This window comes from Ornithorhynchus anatinus, chromosome 2 (genome assembly GCF_004115215.2).
Source record: "Ornithorhynchus anatinus isolate Pmale09 chromosome 2, mOrnAna1.pri.v4, whole genome shotgun sequence".
NCBI lineage: Eukaryota > Metazoa > Chordata > Mammalia > Monotremata > Ornithorhynchidae > Ornithorhynchus > Ornithorhynchus anatinus.
Window position 1 is genome coordinate 155,052,071 of NC_041729.1, and position 18,371 is coordinate 155,070,441.

At 41.8% G+C, this 18,371-nt stretch overlaps 1 protein-coding gene across 3 annotated transcripts in view; it reads right to left on the minus strand.

Moving 5' to 3' along the window:
* Positions 1–9,611: 9,611 nt before the first annotated feature.
* The window catches only part of SLC38A4 (solute carrier family 38 member 4), a 175,246-nt gene continuing 166,486 nt past the window's right edge, over positions 9,612–18,371 (minus strand). For 2 of the 3 annotated variants that reach the window (XM_029057882.2, XM_029057881.2), the window contains exons 14-16: positions 17,401–17,545; positions 15,086–15,183; positions 12,029–12,130 (exon numbers count right to left, since the gene is read on the minus strand). In XM_029057882.2, the coding sequence (XP_028913715.1) occupies positions 12,029–12,130; positions 15,086–15,183; positions 17,401–17,545 (345 nt within the window). Of the gene's footprint in view, positions 12,131–15,085; positions 15,184–17,400; positions 17,546–18,371 lie in introns of all 3 variants that reach the window. The other variant, XM_029057880.1, reaches the window with a different exon arrangement.

Below are 18,371 nucleotides of genomic sequence, written 5' to 3' on the forward strand. Positions count from 1 at the left end.
CAATAAATCATATTTACTTAGTGTTTACTGTGTGCAGAGCAGTGTACTGAGTGCTGGGAGAGAATACTCAGGGAGGAATTAGATACTGTCCCTGTCCCTTGCAGGACTCACAATTTAATCGAATCATATTTATTGAATGCTTACTGTGTGCAGAGCACTGTTGGGCTGTACAATTGAACAACAAACAGACAAATTGCCTGCCCACAGTGAGCTCACAGTCTAGAAGGGGAGGCAGACATTCATTTAAATCAATCAATCAATCAGTCAATTACAGATCTATACAGATATATACATCACCTGATAAAAGATTAATAATAATAATAATGTTGGTATTTGTTAAGCGCTTACTATGTGCCGAGCACTGTTCTAAGCACTGGGGTAGACACAGGGGAATCAGGTTGTCCCACGTGGGGCTCACAGTCTTCATCCCATTTTACAGATGAGGTAACTGAGGCACCGAGAAGTTAAGTGACTTGCCCAAAGTCACACAGCTGACAAGTGGCAGAGCCGGGGTTCGAACCCATGACCTCTGACTCCAAAGCCCGTGCTCTTTCCAGTGAGCCACGCTGCTTCCCTTCATAAAAACAAGGCAGATTTGCTATAGACACAACAGAAACTGAAACATAGATCAGTAGGAGCAGAATTTCAGGCTCCTCATGGGTCAGGGTTCACAGTCACAGTGACCACTGCAGAAGCAGCCACCACTGTCTCCCCAAGATTTTGCAGCCTCGGCTGCTTTTCTCAGTGCCTCTGGGGTAGCGCAGAGCAGGTCGGGATGGAATTTCCCCAGCAATGTAGAGGAGAGCTGGTGTGGGATCATCGGAGAGGCATAGAGGGCCCCCAGGACACATGATGTGTGGTGGGAGGTGGACATTTTGAGAAGTCGTGATGGTCTAGTGGAAAGAGATAATAATAATTGTGGTATTTGTTAAGTGCTTACTAGGTGCCAGCCACTGTACTAAACCCCGGGATAGATATGAAGTGATTGGGTTGGATATAGTCCCTCGCCCACATAATAATAATAATAATATTGGTATTTGTTAAGCGCTTACTAGCTGCCGAGCACTGTTCTAAGCGCTGGGGGAGATACAGGGTAATCAGGTTGTCCCACGTGGGGCTCACACACTTTAAATCCCCATTTTACAGATGAGGGAACTGAGGCACAGAGAAGTTAAGTGACTTGCCCACAGTCACAGAGCTGACAAGTGGCAGACCTGGGAATCGAACTCATGACCTCTGACTCTGAAGCCCAAGCTCTTTCCACTGAGCCATGCTGCTTCTTCATGGGACTCACAGTCTTAATCCCCGTTATACAGATGAGGGAACTGAGGCACAGAGAAGTGAAGTGACTTGCCCAAGGTCACACAGTAGACAAGTGGAGGAGCTGGGATTAGAACCCAGACCTTTCTGATTCCCAGGTCTGTGCTCTATGCACTAGACCACACTACTTCTCTGTATGAGGTAAATGCCCAAGAGTGGCTTCAGTTCAACAATAGTAGTAGTTGTAGTAGTGTTCTGCACACAGTAGGCGCTCAATAAATATGTTGTTTTTGTTTTGCTCTATTTGCTTTGCTGTCTGTCTCCCCGTTTAGGCCGTGAGCCCATCATTGGGCAGGGACTGTCTCTATCTGTGGCCGAATTGTACATTCCAAGCACTTAGTACAGTGCTCTGCACATAGTAAGCACTCAATAAATATGATTGAATAAATGAATGAACGTGATTACTTGATTAAATTAGCCCATCCCTCTGCCTAAGGAAGACAACACCAGTCCGTGCAGGGTGAAAATATCTTTATTTAGATCCTCAGAAAAGAGTGATTAGGGGAATAAGAAATAGTTACCTTCCAAATCTCCAAATAAACCCAGTGTGGGGAGGCCCCACGGATGCTATGAGGTGAAAGGACAATAACTGAGTTTGAAGATGCTAGATTCAACACTAACTCAATGGATCATTCCTTGAGCCAGCGCATGGTAACCATATGAAAGTCATAGTAAAGATAGTAATGGAGGAGCGGGGCCTGGAAGTCAGAAGGACCTGTGTTCTAGTCTGCTGTGTGACCTTGGACAAGTCACTTCACTCCTCTATGCCTCGGTCCCCTCATTCTGTAAAATGGGGATTAAGATCGAGAGCCCCGTGTGGGACAAGGATGCTGTCCAACCCAATTTCCTTGTATCCACCCCAGTGCTTAGTACAGTGCCTGACACATAGCAAGCACTTTACAAATACCATAATTATTATTAATATAGTTGGCAGGCAGAATCCAGCAAGAGGTTTGAGAATGATTTGAATAAATGCATGAGTGGATTGTTAGAGAAAAACTCAGAAATGTTAATGTGAAAGGCATAATGCTGAGGTTGGATGTCAAAGAGGCAACCACCTCATTATTCCTCTAAGAGTCATTTCATCCCACTTTCAGAAACAGAATAGTGGGTCAGATGGATTGTCAAATCTGATTCCTGTAGAGAATTACTTATATTCTTATCTTTAACCTTCAGGAGCTTCAACTTTCCCTTCCTTTAACTAACCTAAACTTTTCATTCTTCTGTCAAAACTATCTCTTCTTGTTTCAACCTCAGTGAAGGTGGAGCACGACCCATCACATCTAGTTAGTAACCTTTGGTAGAATTGAAGACCGGTTTAGAATCTTTATCTATCCAATTTGCAATCAAGTATTTATCCTGGATCCACTTTCTGTAAATATTTTAAGTCTCTCTTTCCCATTAGAGTGTAAGCTTCCTATAGGCAGAGAGAGAATGCTTCTCATACTTCTGTGCTGCTTTCCCAAGTGCTTAGTACAGTGTTTTGCCATCAGTGGGCCTCCTATACTTACTACTACTACTAGTACTATTCTATTTATTTGCTATTGTTTTAATGAGATGTTCTTCCCCTTGATTCTATTTATTGCCATTGTTTTTGTCTGTCTGTCTCCCCCGATTAGACTGTAAGCCCATCAAAGGGCAGGGACTGTCTCTATCTGTTACCGATTTGTACATTCCAAGCGCTTTGTACAGTGCTGCGCACATAGTAAGCGCTCAATAAATACTATTGAATGAATGAATAGTACTGCTAAGAGCATGGGCCTGTGTTCTAATCCTGGCTCTGCCACCTGCTTTGTGACCTTAAGGAAGTCATTTAACTTCTATATGCCATAGTTTCCTCAATAGTAAAATATTGAATATTGAAAAATATTGAATCAAGACCTGTTCTCCCTCCTACTCAGTCTGTGATCCCCAAATAGGATGGGAACTGGGACTGACCCATCACCTTGCATCTTTCCAAGAGCTTCGCCACACGGCACATAGTAAGAATTTATCAAATATCACAATTACTATTATTATTATCACTGTTAGTAGGTCCTATATACCGAGGTAAGATTCAGAGGTCCACTTAAAAAGAGCTCTTCAGTTCTCCTGTCAGGAGCCACAAACTCCTTGACAGAGCAACTGAGAAGCAGCATGGTCTAGTGGATATAGCACATGCCTGGGAGTCAGAAGGACCTGGGTTCTAATTCTGACTTGACCACTAATCTGCTGTTTGATCTTCCTTGGTTAAGTCACTTAACGTCTATGTGCCTCAGTTACCACATCTGTGAAACGGGGATTAAGACTGAGCCCTATGTGGGCAGGGACTTTGTCCAACCAGATTATTTTTTATCCACCCCAGTGCTTAGTTCAGAGTCTGGCATATAATAAGTGCTTAATAAATGCCATAAAGAAGAAGAAGGAACTGAGAGAATGTTCCAACTTAACGGTTTTACTGCTAATTTCCTGCAAGATAAAATTGGACACAGAAATCACAACTCCAGTACCACCCCATCCCAAACACCCTCAGAAACCTGCAGAGATTAGCCGGTACAGGATAAGAGACCTACATAAACCTGCAACTAAATCTGCCCATCCACAAATTAGCTGTATAAGCACACAATACCAAGACACTCTGATTCTCCATCTGGGAACTGTGATTTCAGTAGACCAATTCCAGACAGCTTATTACTCACGAAATGAGATTTGGTGACTTTCCAAAGCCTCAAGCTGAAAAACAGGTGGTAATTGAAGAAACGTGCCCATCGCTCTATGAATGTGAATGTTCAGACTTTCATTTTGGATGAGAAGACCAGCGAACTGACCAGGAAACAATTATCCTAATGCGGGGGTTGCAGTCCAAACTCCTCTCTGCCCAAGGCCTGATTCAATCTACATAATAATAATAATAATAATAATGATAATAATGGTGTTTGTTAAGAGCTTGCTATGTTTCAGGCACTGTACTAAGCGCTGGGGTGGATGTACATAAATCAGATTGGACACATGGGGCTCACAGTCTTAATCCCTATTTTTCAGATGAGAGAACTGGGGCACAGAGAAGTGAAGTGACTAACTCAAGCTCACACAGCAGACAAGTGGCAGAGCCGGGATAAGAACCCAGGTCCTTTTGACTCCGAGGTCCGTGCTCTATCTCCTAGGCCATACTGCATGTGGTCCTGAGGACGCCCCCAGCCCTCCTTCCCCTGCTGACATTGCTGCTTGCTGGACCCTGACTTGATTGTGATTGATTGAAAATTTGTGGTATATTGAATACTTACCACTATATGCCAAACACCAAACTCACTACTAAGTAGATAGTCTATGAAGACTGGAACAAACCCTGTCCCACATAGTGCTCACAATCTAAAAAGAAGGGAGAGCAGTTATTTAGTCACCATTTTACAGATGAGGAAATTAAAGGCACAGAGAACTCACCTCCTCCAAGAGGCCTTCCCAGACTGAGCTCCTCTTCTCCCTCTACTCCCTCTACCACCCCCCCTTCACCTCTCCACAGCTTAACCCTCTTTTCCCCCCATTTCCATCTGCTCCTTCCCCTCTCCCTTCTCATCCCCTCAGCACTGTACTCGTCAGCTCAACTGTATATATTTTCATTACCCTATTTATTTTGTTAATGAATTGTACATCGCCTCTATTCTATTTAGTTGCCATTGTTTTTACGAGATGTTCTTCCCCTTGACTCTATTTATTGCCATCGTTCTCGTCTGTCTGTCTCCCCCGATTAGACCGTAAGCCCGTCCAACGGCAGGGACTGTCTCTATCTGTTGCCGACTTGTTCATTCCAAGCGCTTAGTACAGTGCTCTGCACATAGTAAGTGCTCAATAAATACTATTGAATGAATGAATGAATGAGTGACTTGCCAAGGTCACACAGCAGGCTTGCGACAGAGCCAGAGTTACAATATTCATCCCGCCCTCAGCCCCACAACAATTATATACATAACCCTTCATGCTGCCATTTCCTCTTTCTGTAATTTATTTAGAGCCTGTCTCCCCCTCTAGACTATAAACCCATTGTGGGCAGGAACTATCACTCTTTATTGCTGTATTGTGCTTTCCAAGCATTTAGTACAGTGCCCTGCACACAGTAAGCGCTCAGTAAGTATGATCGAATGAATGAAGCTTCTTGTGGGCAGGGATTGTGCCACCAACTCTATTTGTATTTAGTATGGTGTTCTGTCCACAGTAAGTGCTCAATAAATACCATTAGTTGATTGATGGCTAGATCAGTACCCTCTTGGCTCTCCCCCTGCCCGCTTCCCCCGATATCTCCGAGGACAAACAGATCTACCAAATTTTCACGTAAGCCTGCTGTGGCCAGGGAACGTGTTTACCAACTCTGTTATCTTCTCTTCTCCCAAGTGCTTAGTGCAGTGCTCTTAGTACAGTAACCATTCATTAAATATGATTGGCTGATTGAATAAATATGAACTCACCACCACATTTAGCACCAATCCAGTTCAGGCTCACCTTGCCAAAATAAGAGGAGATAAATGAATTCTAACTTCCAACACCACTACAGATGGGGCAAATTGAGTGACTCTGAGGTCTAAGTTGTAGCTGGAGGAGTGACTTAAACTTTCTAAATAAAGCTATTGATGAAAATAAATGGTTAGTCTTGGGATGCAGTCATCCCATTTTCAGGTGTTCTGACTCTCCTGTGCAGCGGTGGTCTTAGAGATCAAAAATATTACTGGGGTAATATTACTGCCAAACAATATATGCCAGACATAGTTATGAGATAATTGGTTTGGATACAGTCCCTGCCCCAAATGGGGCTCACAGTCTCAGCTGGAGGGAGAACATGTATTGAATCTCCTTTTTAAACATGTATTGAATCTCCTTTTTACAGCTGAGGAAACTGAGTCACTGAGAAGTTAAGTGACTTGTCCAAGGTCACCCAACAGGTAAATGGCAGAGTCAGGATTAGAAACCAGGTCCTCCATGTTTGGAATGTTATTTTAAGCCCCAGTCTCCCCTTGCCTCCCCTCCGAGACTGAGAAGTGACAACCTGCGTTCCACAGGGAAAGGAACATAAAGGATCTGAGACACGTAAGTGTGTGCAGGGGCTTTCCCTGGAGAAATAATCTATGTGTTTAAAACATCATTGATTATGCAGCAGATGGTGTCAGGTGCAACCGTATGTCTGTTTTCTGCTAGGAAAGCCTCAACAGGGGACAGTGAAGCCTAGGTAGGGATTGGGCTCTGATCCTTGCACTAAGCCCACAACCAGCTGCCTTATTTAATGACTCTTTGTAATCCTGCAAACAGCAACAAGGAAAAGACTGGTGGGCTCTTCCTGGGGCAGGTGATTGCTGGCCTGAGGGGCAGAACATGGAAGGAGGCATGGCTTTCTCTTCCTGTTCTACCAGGTAACGGGCCTGGGCCAATCACTGACTGCTACGTAGAGCCACAGCTGTCATGCCTAAGGCTGATCAAAGCTGGTTGCTTTGAAATGCGAGGGACCACGTGGAAGTGGCACAAAGAGGAGCAGAAACATGCAGAGAAGTAAGAAGGAAGCTTGCCAGGAGCACTGGAAGTGGCAGGAGAGCAGCACTCGCCAGCAGCAGAAGGCAGCAAAAAGAAGAAACATTGGCATTGATGGTACTGGACCCTTGGAATGAGTGAGTGTGTGTATTTGTCACTGGTGAAACTAAGTAAAAACTTTCCACAGTCACCTTGGTGATCAGAGATGTGGTTTGACTTGTGCTATGTGTCACTGAGGCCCCCCGATCCAGGAGTGTCCTGGTTCGTACCAACCTGGGGCTCGTGACAATCCTGTCTCTTTTCAGGGAGGAAATAATTTGCTACTGCAGTGATGGGAACATATAGTTATGGTCCAACCCCTTATTTGCCATGTGATTTCAGAACCCTGGTTTATCTGTGACCTGGAAAAGGATCTGATTTTGTAGTTCTCTAAATGCAGTGTAAATTTACACAGTGTGTTCCGCTCACTATGGGAGGAAGGTAGGTAAATGAAAGAGAATTGGAGGGGGTTGCTGGACTTGGGCCTTTGTTTCCTTTAAAAAACAACAACACCCCAGCATGTTTCGATATAGGTTTATTTTCCTTGACAGGAGCTGCTGGAAGCTACCAGAGAGTCTGCTGTACCTTTGATTTCTGTCCACACAACTTCTGGTTAGAAAACATTATTAAAAAAAAAAAATCAATAGAAATGTGAACTTGTACTTGTATGGATCCAAAGTCATTCCCAGTTAATGGCTACTGGTTTTTATTAGAATGGAATGTTGTAAATTTACAAAGTGTGATTTTATCCAAACACAGTTGATAATAGCCTCTCTCCACCCCCGCCCCCAATTTCTTGAGGGATGAAACTGTTCCCTTAAGCAAAGGTGTTTTTCAGTGATTTAAATGTTCAGCCCTTCTACGTCTGCCCTTCCTCCCCTCTGGCTTAATTCTAGATTGGTTTTAATCTAAAGTGGGAAGTTTTAGTTCTAACCACGGTTAAAAAAGACCCTGATAATCGTGGTAACTTCCTGGGCTGCAGGAGACAAGGAACAGGAAGAAGCTGCAGCATTTTTCTAGGCATGGCTTATGATCCTTTGAGTTTTGTTGCATTTCTTTAGCTCTGTGATTCTCCTTCATCCCATAAGGCAGCATACTGATGGACACCCAGAGGCATCCCATAATTGACTATATCATGAACCATTGCATTATGAGCAGGATACCGGCCACGGAGACACGTGACACTGTGTGTTTTATACTGAAGACGTGTCATAACATGATGATGACATAGGCAACGTTTTGCTGAAGTTCACTTGAATCTAGAGCTTCTCCAAGGGGAAGCCTAACCCTTCCAACTGCTCCAGAATCAGTGACCTGGGCCAAGTCGCTTCACTTCTCTGTGACTCAGTTATCTCATTTGTAAAATGGGGATTAAGACTGTGAGCTCTATGTGGGATAGGGACTGTCCAACTTGATTAACTCATCTATCCCATCGCTTAGTACGGTGCATGGTACATAGCTCTTTACAAATACCATTGTTATTATCTTGGCTGGGAAGCACCTTGAGAAGCAGCATGGTGTAGTGGATAGAGCACAGGCCTGGGAATCGGAAGGTCATGTGTTCTAATTCCTGTTTGCTGCGTGTCTGCTGTATGACCGTGTGCAAGTCACTTCAATTCTCCGGGCCTCAGTTCCTCATCTGTAAAATGGGGATTAAGACTGTGAGCCCCATGTGGGTCAGTGACTATGTCCAAACCGATTTTCTTGGAAGTGGATAGTCCATGGCCCTGGGAGTCAGAAGGTCACGGGTTCTAATCCTGAATCTGCCACTTGTCTGCTGTGTGACCTTGGGCAAGTCACTTTACTTTTCTGTGCCTCAGTTACCTTGTCTGTAAAATGGGGACTGAAACTGTGAGCCCCACATGGGACAGGGACTGTGTCCAACCCGATTTTCTTGTATCTACCCCAGCACTTAGTACAGTGCCTGGCACATAGTAAGCACTTAAGAAATGCCATTATTATTATTACTGTATCCACCTCAGGGCTTAGTATAGTGCCTGGCACATAGAGCTTAAAAAATACTGTTATTGTCCTGGATCAGCCTTCAGACTTCCTAAGTTTTCACATGTTCTTACCCAGTCACTTAGGGATTGTGATCTAATCTGATCCTTCTAGATCTATCCCAGGAGTAAGAACAGTACTTGGCACATAATCCTGCTTAAAAGAAGCCATAGTTAGCATTTATTACTATCTTTGCAACCAGAACCATATTATCAGGTCAGAATGGTTTCTGTCTTTTTGTTCTTTCATTCCAGTATTAAATGACATTTGTGATTTGCCCCACCATTTCTGGCAACTTTAACATTTTTGACATCATTTCTGAGCCAGAGAAATAGTGTCAAAAATGCCAAATTTACCATCTGACCACCCCTCCCAGAGAGTTTTCATTGCTTTCTCTCCCCTTTCCTATTCTTGCATTTTCCTTCTGTTCTGCCCATGTAACTGATTGCACCATCTTGAAAAGGAAATCTGCCTAATTTGCCTTGCAAGTGAACAAAGAATATTGTTTATCTCTCTCCCCTAGAAAGAAATGGAAATAGCCCTCTTTGTTTGCTTGCGTTTAAAGTCTTTCTTGCTCCAAAACTCTTACTTGGTCTGTAAGACTAAGCAACTTGATCGGCTGGACTGACCACATACATTGCTAATTCTTCTCAGACAGATTTAAATTGGCAGACAACTAACCAAATAGAAAAGATGGTGCTTTACTACCCTCACAAAAATTATCCCAATGCTTTTCTTACCAGACATAAAGAACTCTGTACTCTTTTCAAAAGTTCATTTATTATATGCATCAATATATAGATTTTTCTGTTGTAAAAAAAACCCCAATACATCGAACCATCTTACAAATGGAAACAAAATAAAATTTCAGCTGATCTACAAATGGGGTTAAATTAATCAATATGTAATACTAATTGCATCCCGTCCTGCAGTATGTGTTAATTCCAATTCTGCATGACATGAAAAATGATTTGACCATGACAAAAATGATATAGTTTACTATTTGTAATCAATTAGTGCATTTGAGGATTGCTACTTTATACAACTATAACTCTTCCGAGTTCATCATTTCAAGTGTAAAATAAAACACTAGACCTGACTGTACCCATATTTTTGGTTTGATGTCTTGATCAAATTTGTTTTACTTAGTGTAGGTCAAAGGCCAATTTCAGCACCTGAAGGCTCTTCTGTTGCCTCAGCTAATTTTGATATATTTTCATTCAATGGCATTTATTGAGCGCTTACTGTGTGCAGAGCACTGAATTTAGCACTTGGGAAAGGATAATACAGCAATAAAGAGAGACAATCCCTGCCCACAGTGAGCTCACAGTCAGCAAACAAAAATGGGCAGGCTCCTTTGAGTACCGTAGTCTTAACAAGATGCTAACCCCAAAGTTGCAATAGCTGCTCGGTAAGACTTCACTTCCAAAATGAAATGAACCATAGTTCCTCACTTCACACATGGGTCGTCTCTGGGAAATTCTATGGGTTTGTATTGAAAGTAGTACCTGAAAGATATAGCTTAAAAGGACTTTAACTTCAGAGAATACTTTACAGTAAAAAATGGATCTCTCGATATTTAACAATAATTTTCACTAAAACCTCTGTCCTACTTTTCTAAAATACAATTAAAAATTGTACAGTAGATGTTCTTCGCTCTTTCGAAAATCAGGTGAAAAAGCAGACCCTAAATAGAGTGGGTATTCTCTATAAGCTCACATTCTCCTCTACTGATCATCAGAGATGGTAAAAATGAAGAATTGATATTCAGTTTTAATTTTAACAGCTTTATTTTCATGGTGAAGCACTTCATATATTTGGTTGAACCAGTGTTGGTGAATATTTGCAAATGAAAAAGGATCCCATTTTAGGAATGCTGAATGGAAAGACCTTCTTATAGCAGAAAACATTGCCCCCTTTTTTTTTTTTTGAGAAAAAAACATAAGGGCTGGACTTTGAGTGGTCGATTATGGCACTGTAAACATTTTAGAGGATTATTACTTAGTGAATAATGTGGATTTTAAAATGTAAAGCTCTCTAACTGGACAGATATATACAAATGTACTTTTTCAGCTCCCCAATCTTATTTTTTTTTCCAAAATAGTATAAAGTCTTGTGACTATGAAAACACGCAAAAGCTACACATGTAAAAAAAAATTTAAAAAATAATGCATCATACATTAAACTTCCAATAGCTACAGAAAAGGATTATATATATATATATATATATAAATATATAGCAAATCACAGTTTCCTGCACTGAATGTTTAGCAAATAAAAATGTATCAAACAATACTGGATAGTGTATTTCCACATGCTTTGTGGTCTCCTAAAAACCCTTTGCGTTAGAATGGAAGACAAGTGTATGAGCAGATTTGTACTTGTTCAATGACATAAAGTTCATTCAGACGTACGACAAGAGGACTTTGACGTCTACAAGCCAGATGTTTCCAGAACAGGCAGTTTTAGCTATAAAACAACACCTACTCAGGTAGACTGGTAATATAAGTAAAGCCTCTCTCTTTATTCAGTAAGGTCTCAAAAACTCGGACAATCAGTTGACTGAAGATTACAGACTTTAAAAACTCGACTTTTTGGTTTAACAGACTTAAAAAACTCAGCTTCACCGACAGGCCGAATAGAATGGTGATTATATTTCCTTAAAGATCATGACTGGACATTTCAGACTAAGGCTTCTGACCTTTCTTGTACAACAGTGCAGATCATAAACCATGCTGATATATTTCAGTTAGAAAAAGGCACCAGCTGACTTCTTTTTTTTAAAAAAAAAAAAAGGCCACCAGGGTATTATTTTTTCATCATCTCAGAATTACTGCTATCAAAATAGTGGGGAAAAAGGCTATCTCTTGATGGCTGGTAATAAGGCAGCTACCCTTCTCCTGCTATTGTAGCAGCACAAACACATCTTTACCACACAAACATTACTCTATTGAAACCTGCGAACCTTCATCACCGGCTTTTAATATGTCAACAACCATCCTTGGTGTAAATAATGGTTTAATATTCCACAGGTTTCTTGCGATATTACTAGTGAAAGTCTTTGGAATCTTCTTGTTACTTTCCATGGATAACGTTCCCATTGAAATGACAAAAAGTCTTTGGAGCACATCCTGCTACCATTTCCATGGGGGGAAAAGTTCTTTTCCTTTTCCTTGAGTTAATGATGCTTGGAATTTGGAGGATTGTAGATCCAGTCAATTACAATGAGGGCCATGCTTCCGATCATGAAGATAATGCCAACTACCAGGAAAACCACAGCCTGAAATTGAAAAACCAGAACAGTTCAGAGGGAAATTTAGTGGGTGACATGAAGTTGGCCTTTATACTACCATCCCTAGCTTTTTAGATTTTTATGAGTCACCTTATTTTTGCATCAAAATGATCTCTTCCTATTAAAATAGTGGGGTAACATAAATATATACGATCAGGGCCTGTTCCCCTGGGTTCAGAAACTAGTTGTACCTGGGGCTGAATTGGCCTAATATCAATACTCTCGCCACCTCTCTTCTTCCCTCCCTAACAGCCGTCTTCAACTGTGTGCTCTCCAATGGCTTCTTCCCCACTGCTTTCACACATGCCCATATCTCCCCTATCCTAAAAAAAAAACCCTCCCTTGACCGCACAGCTCCCTCCAGTTATCGACCGATCTCCATCCTACCATTCCTCTTCAAACTCCTTGAGCGAGTTGTCTACACCTACTTCCTCTTCTCTAATTCTCTCCTTGATCCACTCCAATCTGGCTTCCGGCCCCTTAACTCCACGGAAACGGCCCTCTCACAGGTCACCAATGATCTGCTTCTTGCCAAGTCCAACGACTTCTACTCCATCCTAATCCTCCTCAGTTGCCTTTGATATTGTAGAACACCCGCTTCTCCTGGAAATATTGTCCAACCTTGGCTTCACTGATGCTGCCCTTTCCTGGTTCTCCTAACTGCCATCTCATTCTCAATCTCTTTCGAGGGCTTCTCTTCTGCCTCCCATCCCCTAACTGGGGGGGGGGGTGGTCCCTCAAGTTTCAATTCTGGGTCCCCTTCTACTCTCCATGTTCACCCACTCCCTTGGAGAATCATTCACTCTCACGGATTTAACTACCTCAACTCTATTCAGACGATTCCCAAATCTACATCTCCAGACCAGATCTCTTACCTCCTCCGCAACCTCGCATTTTCTCCTGCCTTCAAGACATCTCACCTTCGGCTTTAAAGCACTCCACCATCTTGTCCCCTCCTACTTCACCTTGCTACTCTCCTTCAACAAGCCAGCCCACACACTTTGCTCCTCTAATGCCAACCTCATTCTGCCTCAATCTCGCCTATCTCGCTGCCAACTCCTAGCCCATGTCCTGCCTCTGGCCTGCTGTGCCTTCACCCCACAAATCCAACAGACAATTACCCTCCCCTGCTTCAAAGGCTTATTGAAAGCATCCAAGAGGCCTTCCCAGTCTAAACCCTTCCTTTCCTCCTCTATCTCTCTCTTCTGTGTTGCCCTGACTTGCTTCCTTTGTTCTCCCCCCGGCCCCGCCCCTCAGTTCTTATGTGCGTATGTGCAATTTATTTGCACTGATATCTGCACTGATATCTGTCTCCCCCAATCTAGACTGTAAACACTTTGTGGGGTGGGAATCTGTTTATTGTTGTACTCTCTCAAGTGCTCAGTACAATGCTCTACACACAGTAAGCACTCAATAAATACGACTGAATGAATGTGGTCCAGTTTGATTCTGGTACAGAGGTTCTGGTTTATACTACTTAAAAGTGAATGTATAATAATTGTGGTATTTAAGCTCTTACTGTGTGCCAGGAACAGTACTAAGTGGTGGGGTAGATACAAGCAAATTGGTTTGGACACAAGTGGGGCTCACAGTCTTAATCCCCACTTTTCAGATGAGGGAACTGATGCACAGTGAAGTGAAGTGACTTGCCCAAGGTCACCCAGAAGATAAGTGGTGGAGCTGGTATTAGAACCCAGGTCATTCATTCAATTGTATTTATCGAGCTCTTACTGTGTGCAGAGCACTGTACTAAGTGCTTGGGCGAGTACAGTACATCCTGACTCTGCCCTTTGTCAGCTGTGTGACTGTGGGCAAGTCACTTCACTTCTCTGTGCCTCAGTTCCCTCATCTGTGAAATGGGGATGAAGACTGAGCCTCACGTGGGACAAGCTCATTCCCCTGTATCTACCCCAGCATTTAGAACAGTGCTCTGCATGTAGTAAGTGCTTAACAGATACCAACATTATTATTATTATTATTATTATTATTATTGTATGACAATAAACAGACACATTCCCTGCCCACAATGAGTTTACAGTCTAGAGGCGGGGAGACAGACATCAATACAAATAAATTACAGATTTACAGATTACAATAAATAAATTACAGGTCCTTCAGACTCCCAGGCTCTTACTCTATCCACTAGACTACACTGCTTCTCCTCATCCGTTTTAAACTTGACTTTAAAATGAACTGATTTTCCCTAGGATCCTTTGGACTGGGGGATGATTTAGAGGTCCCTTAGTGAACGATGTAGATGGTGATGAGAGAGAAAGAAATCTTTATGTTTTAATGATAATTACAATAATAATAAGAATAATTAAAAATTGTGCTATTCATTAAGCGCCTACTATGTGCCAAGCTTGTATTAACCGCTGTGTGACTGTGGGCAAGTCATTTTACTTCTCTGGGCCACAGTTACCTCATGCCACAGTTACCTCATCTGTAAAATGGGGATTAAGACTGTGAGCCTCACGTTGGGCAACCTGATTACCCTGTATCTACCCCAGTGCTTAGAACAGTGCTCTGCACATAGTAAGCGCTTAACAAATACCAACATTATTATTCCATATGGGGCTCACAGTTTAGGTGAGAGGGGGAAAATAGATATTTAAAGTCTATTTGATGGATGAGAAAACTGAGGCACAGAGAAGTTGTGACTTGCCCAAGGCCACAGAGCAGGGAAGGAGGAGAGTTGGGATTAGAAGCTAGGTCCTCTAGCTCCCAGGCCCAGGCTCTTTCCACTAGGGCTGAAATAATCTCCAAATCCTTGAATTGCACTGATTCTACTGAGTGATCAGGCCTAGCTTCTGGTTCATTTTCATCCTGGCAACATTTTACAATAATCAGTTTTACTGGAAAAATATCATTTTAATAAAAGTGAACAAAACATTTGTCAGCATGAGAAAAAAGCATAAGTGATTAGGCTAAAATCTGACTTACCCCAATTTTCTGGGGAGACCTAAGGGGTTCTTTTTTGACAAGTCGAAGGTAAAAAGCTGCCGGAAGAATGAAAATCAGCAGTGTAGCAGAAGATGCACCTAAGGGGAAATACATGATTGAGCACTGGGTATCAATAAATGATTTGTTAATAGACACCAGAATAGATGCTAAGCACATGTACTTTTCTGACACAAAATATACAACTATCTAATATACCTAAGTACTAAAGTGATACACACTTATTTGTGGAATATATCACGGAATTCATATTGATGTCTGTCGCCCCCTCTAAACTATAAGCTTCTGTGGGCAGGGAATGTATCTACCAACTCTGTTGTACTCTCCCAAGCGTAGTGATGATGATATGAAGGCAGGGTGGCTCAGTGGAAAGAGCCCGGGCTTGGGAGTCAGAGGTCATGGGTTTGAATCCCAACTCTGCCACTTGTCAGCTATGTGACTGTGGACAAGTCACTTCACTTTTCTGTGCCTCAGTTACCTCATCTGTAAAATGGGGATTAAGACTGTGAGCCTCACGTGGGGCAATCTGATTACCCTGTATCTACCCCAGCGCTTAGAACAGTGCTCTGCACATAGTAAGTGCTTAAATACCAACATCATTATTATTATTATTATTACCCAAAAAAGGAAAAAACATTTAGTGTCTGTCTCTCCTGTAGGACTGTAAACTTCTTTAGGGCAGGGATCATCTTGATTAACTCTAGAGTGCTTTCCCAATCACTTAGCACAGTGCTCTGCACAAAGTAAGCTCTCAATACAGTCTATTGATCAATTGATTGACTGACTGATTTCAGTTCTGACCTCATGACTATACCCACTAAGAATTTTGATATTCACTCAACGTGCAAGCACTTATATACATATACGTAAGCTCGTATAAACTGTAAGCTTGTTGTGCGCGGGGAATGTGTCTACCATTTTATCATATTGTATTCTCCCAACCTCTTAGTACAGTGCTCTGCACACAGTAAGTACTCAATAAATATGATTGACTGTGAGCTCACTGTGTGCAGGGAATGTGTCTGTTGTATTCTGTACTCTCCCAAGTGCTTAATACAGGGCTTTACATACAGTAAGTGCTCAATAAATACGATTGAATGAATTGGTTAAATGATTGAAGCAGCATGGCCTAGTGGAAAGCGCACAGGCCTGGGGGTCAGAAAGTCATGAATTCTAATATTGGCTCTGCCACTTCTGCTGTTTGACCTTGGGCAAGTCACTTCACTTCTCTGTGCTTGAGTTAGCTCATCTATAAAATAGGGATTGAGACTGTGAGCCCCACGTGGGACAAAGGACTGTATCCAAACCAATTTGCTTACAGCCACCCCACTGCTTAGTACAGTGTCTGGCACATAGTAAACACCTAGTATTATTATAATAGCCTTATACTTAATTGCACCAGCTATGGTAATTCATTTTAATACATGTGTCCCCCACTAGACTGTAAGCTCCTGGAGGACAGGGATTGTGTCTATCAACTATATTGTAATCTCCTAAGAGTTTAATAGAGTGCTCTGCATAGAATAAGTGTTCAGTAAACACCACTGATTTGTTTTTGACTGAACGTGACAGCCTGATCCTTGTGGAACTCACAAATAAGAACTTCTGATGAATATGTCTAACCCTCCATATCTTTTTTAATGGTATTTATTAAGGACTTACTATATTCCAGGAAGGCTTAATAAACACCATAATAAAACCAGTAAAACTGTGAGCCCCTTGTGAGACAGGGGTAAATACAAGTTAATCAGGCTGAACATGGTCCCTGTCCCACATGGGGCTCACAGTTTTAATCTCCATTTTATAGATGAGGTAACTGAGGCACAGAGAAGTAAAGTGACTTGCCCAAGGTTAGACAGCAGTCAAGCAACAGAGTGGGAATTAGAACCTGGGTCTTTCTGACTCCCAGGGCTGGGTTCTCTCCACTCATTGTGGGCAGGGAATGTGTCTGTTTTATTGCTAGATGGTACTCTCCCAAGTGCTTAGTACAGTGTTTTGTACACAGTAAGTGCTTGATGAATGATTGAATGAACATAGCCATGCTGCATCTGTTTTGTAGCTACCTTGATTTATAAAGGGTTTCTCAGCTTGGAAAATTCCCAGGGTATTTATAGGGGAACAGATCTGCCTGATTCAAGCTAGATTTCAGATGGGTGGGCTAAAGGACATATTTGGTGAATCCTGGAGAGAGATGACTGTAAAATAGTGCTTACTGTGATGACTTCTATTTTATTTCTTTCTAGTGAAGGAAAGTCTGTATCTTGAGTCAATTATTTAAAACAACCCCTGACACCTACCTATGAATCCAAAAATGTATTTTATAGTTGGCACAAGAATGACCAGGACGTTATTAAGTGCAAGAATGACTGCTGCAATCAGGAAATGTCTTATCCAACTGAAAGGTCTCTTGGGAAATAACAATGTTGTCACTGATGTTCGAATCTAGGAGGGAAACACAAAAAGGCAGAATTAGATTAATCGGTTATTAGCTTGGTTCTCTCTTCCAACATTTTGATCACATAACACTTTCATGTATTTTTCTGTCGAGATGTGAATAGTACTTCAATCACTGGAAGGTACATTTTTTTTTTCCACTTCTCCTCTTTCATCTAGATGTCTGATCCCAGAATCTGCTGGCTTTGAGAAGCTCCTTCCGTGCTATGGAAATTGATGATGAGTCTGAATTAAAGAAGTGTGATGCATTTCAAACGTTTATTTATATATTTTAAAAACCCAATGAAAATATAACCGAGTTGGCCTTGTCCACACGTAGATCTATGGGGGTACTGCATGAGGAAAAAAAAATAAATTGTCCTCAAATTAGATTTGAGTATAAGATCGTGTAAAAAAATATAAAGTATTCTTAAAAATTCTTCTCTGTCCTTTGTCCCCACTTCCATCCTGAGACCAAAAACTATAAGACACTTATTACAATTTCTTTCCCTTATGCTTGTGGAGAGAAGTAGGCAAAAGGTCACACTGCAGCTCCATTTGGCAATGGTAGATAATGTTACACTGAAATAACTGGATAAACAGATCCGGTGGGTGGAGGTAGTTCAGTGTATGTTCAAACCACTTGATAAAAAGCTAAAATCCTTCCCATCCTTGGGAGAATTTGAAGCCACTTGTGTACTTTATAGCCCTGGAATATTGCTTTTTCAGTAAGGGAGTATTTTTTCTGTCTGGCTAATACTTAACATTTTTAGAAATGCTGGAATTGATTTTAGACTAAGTTGTTAGTTCATAATTGGTTGTTAGTTCTTAAGTC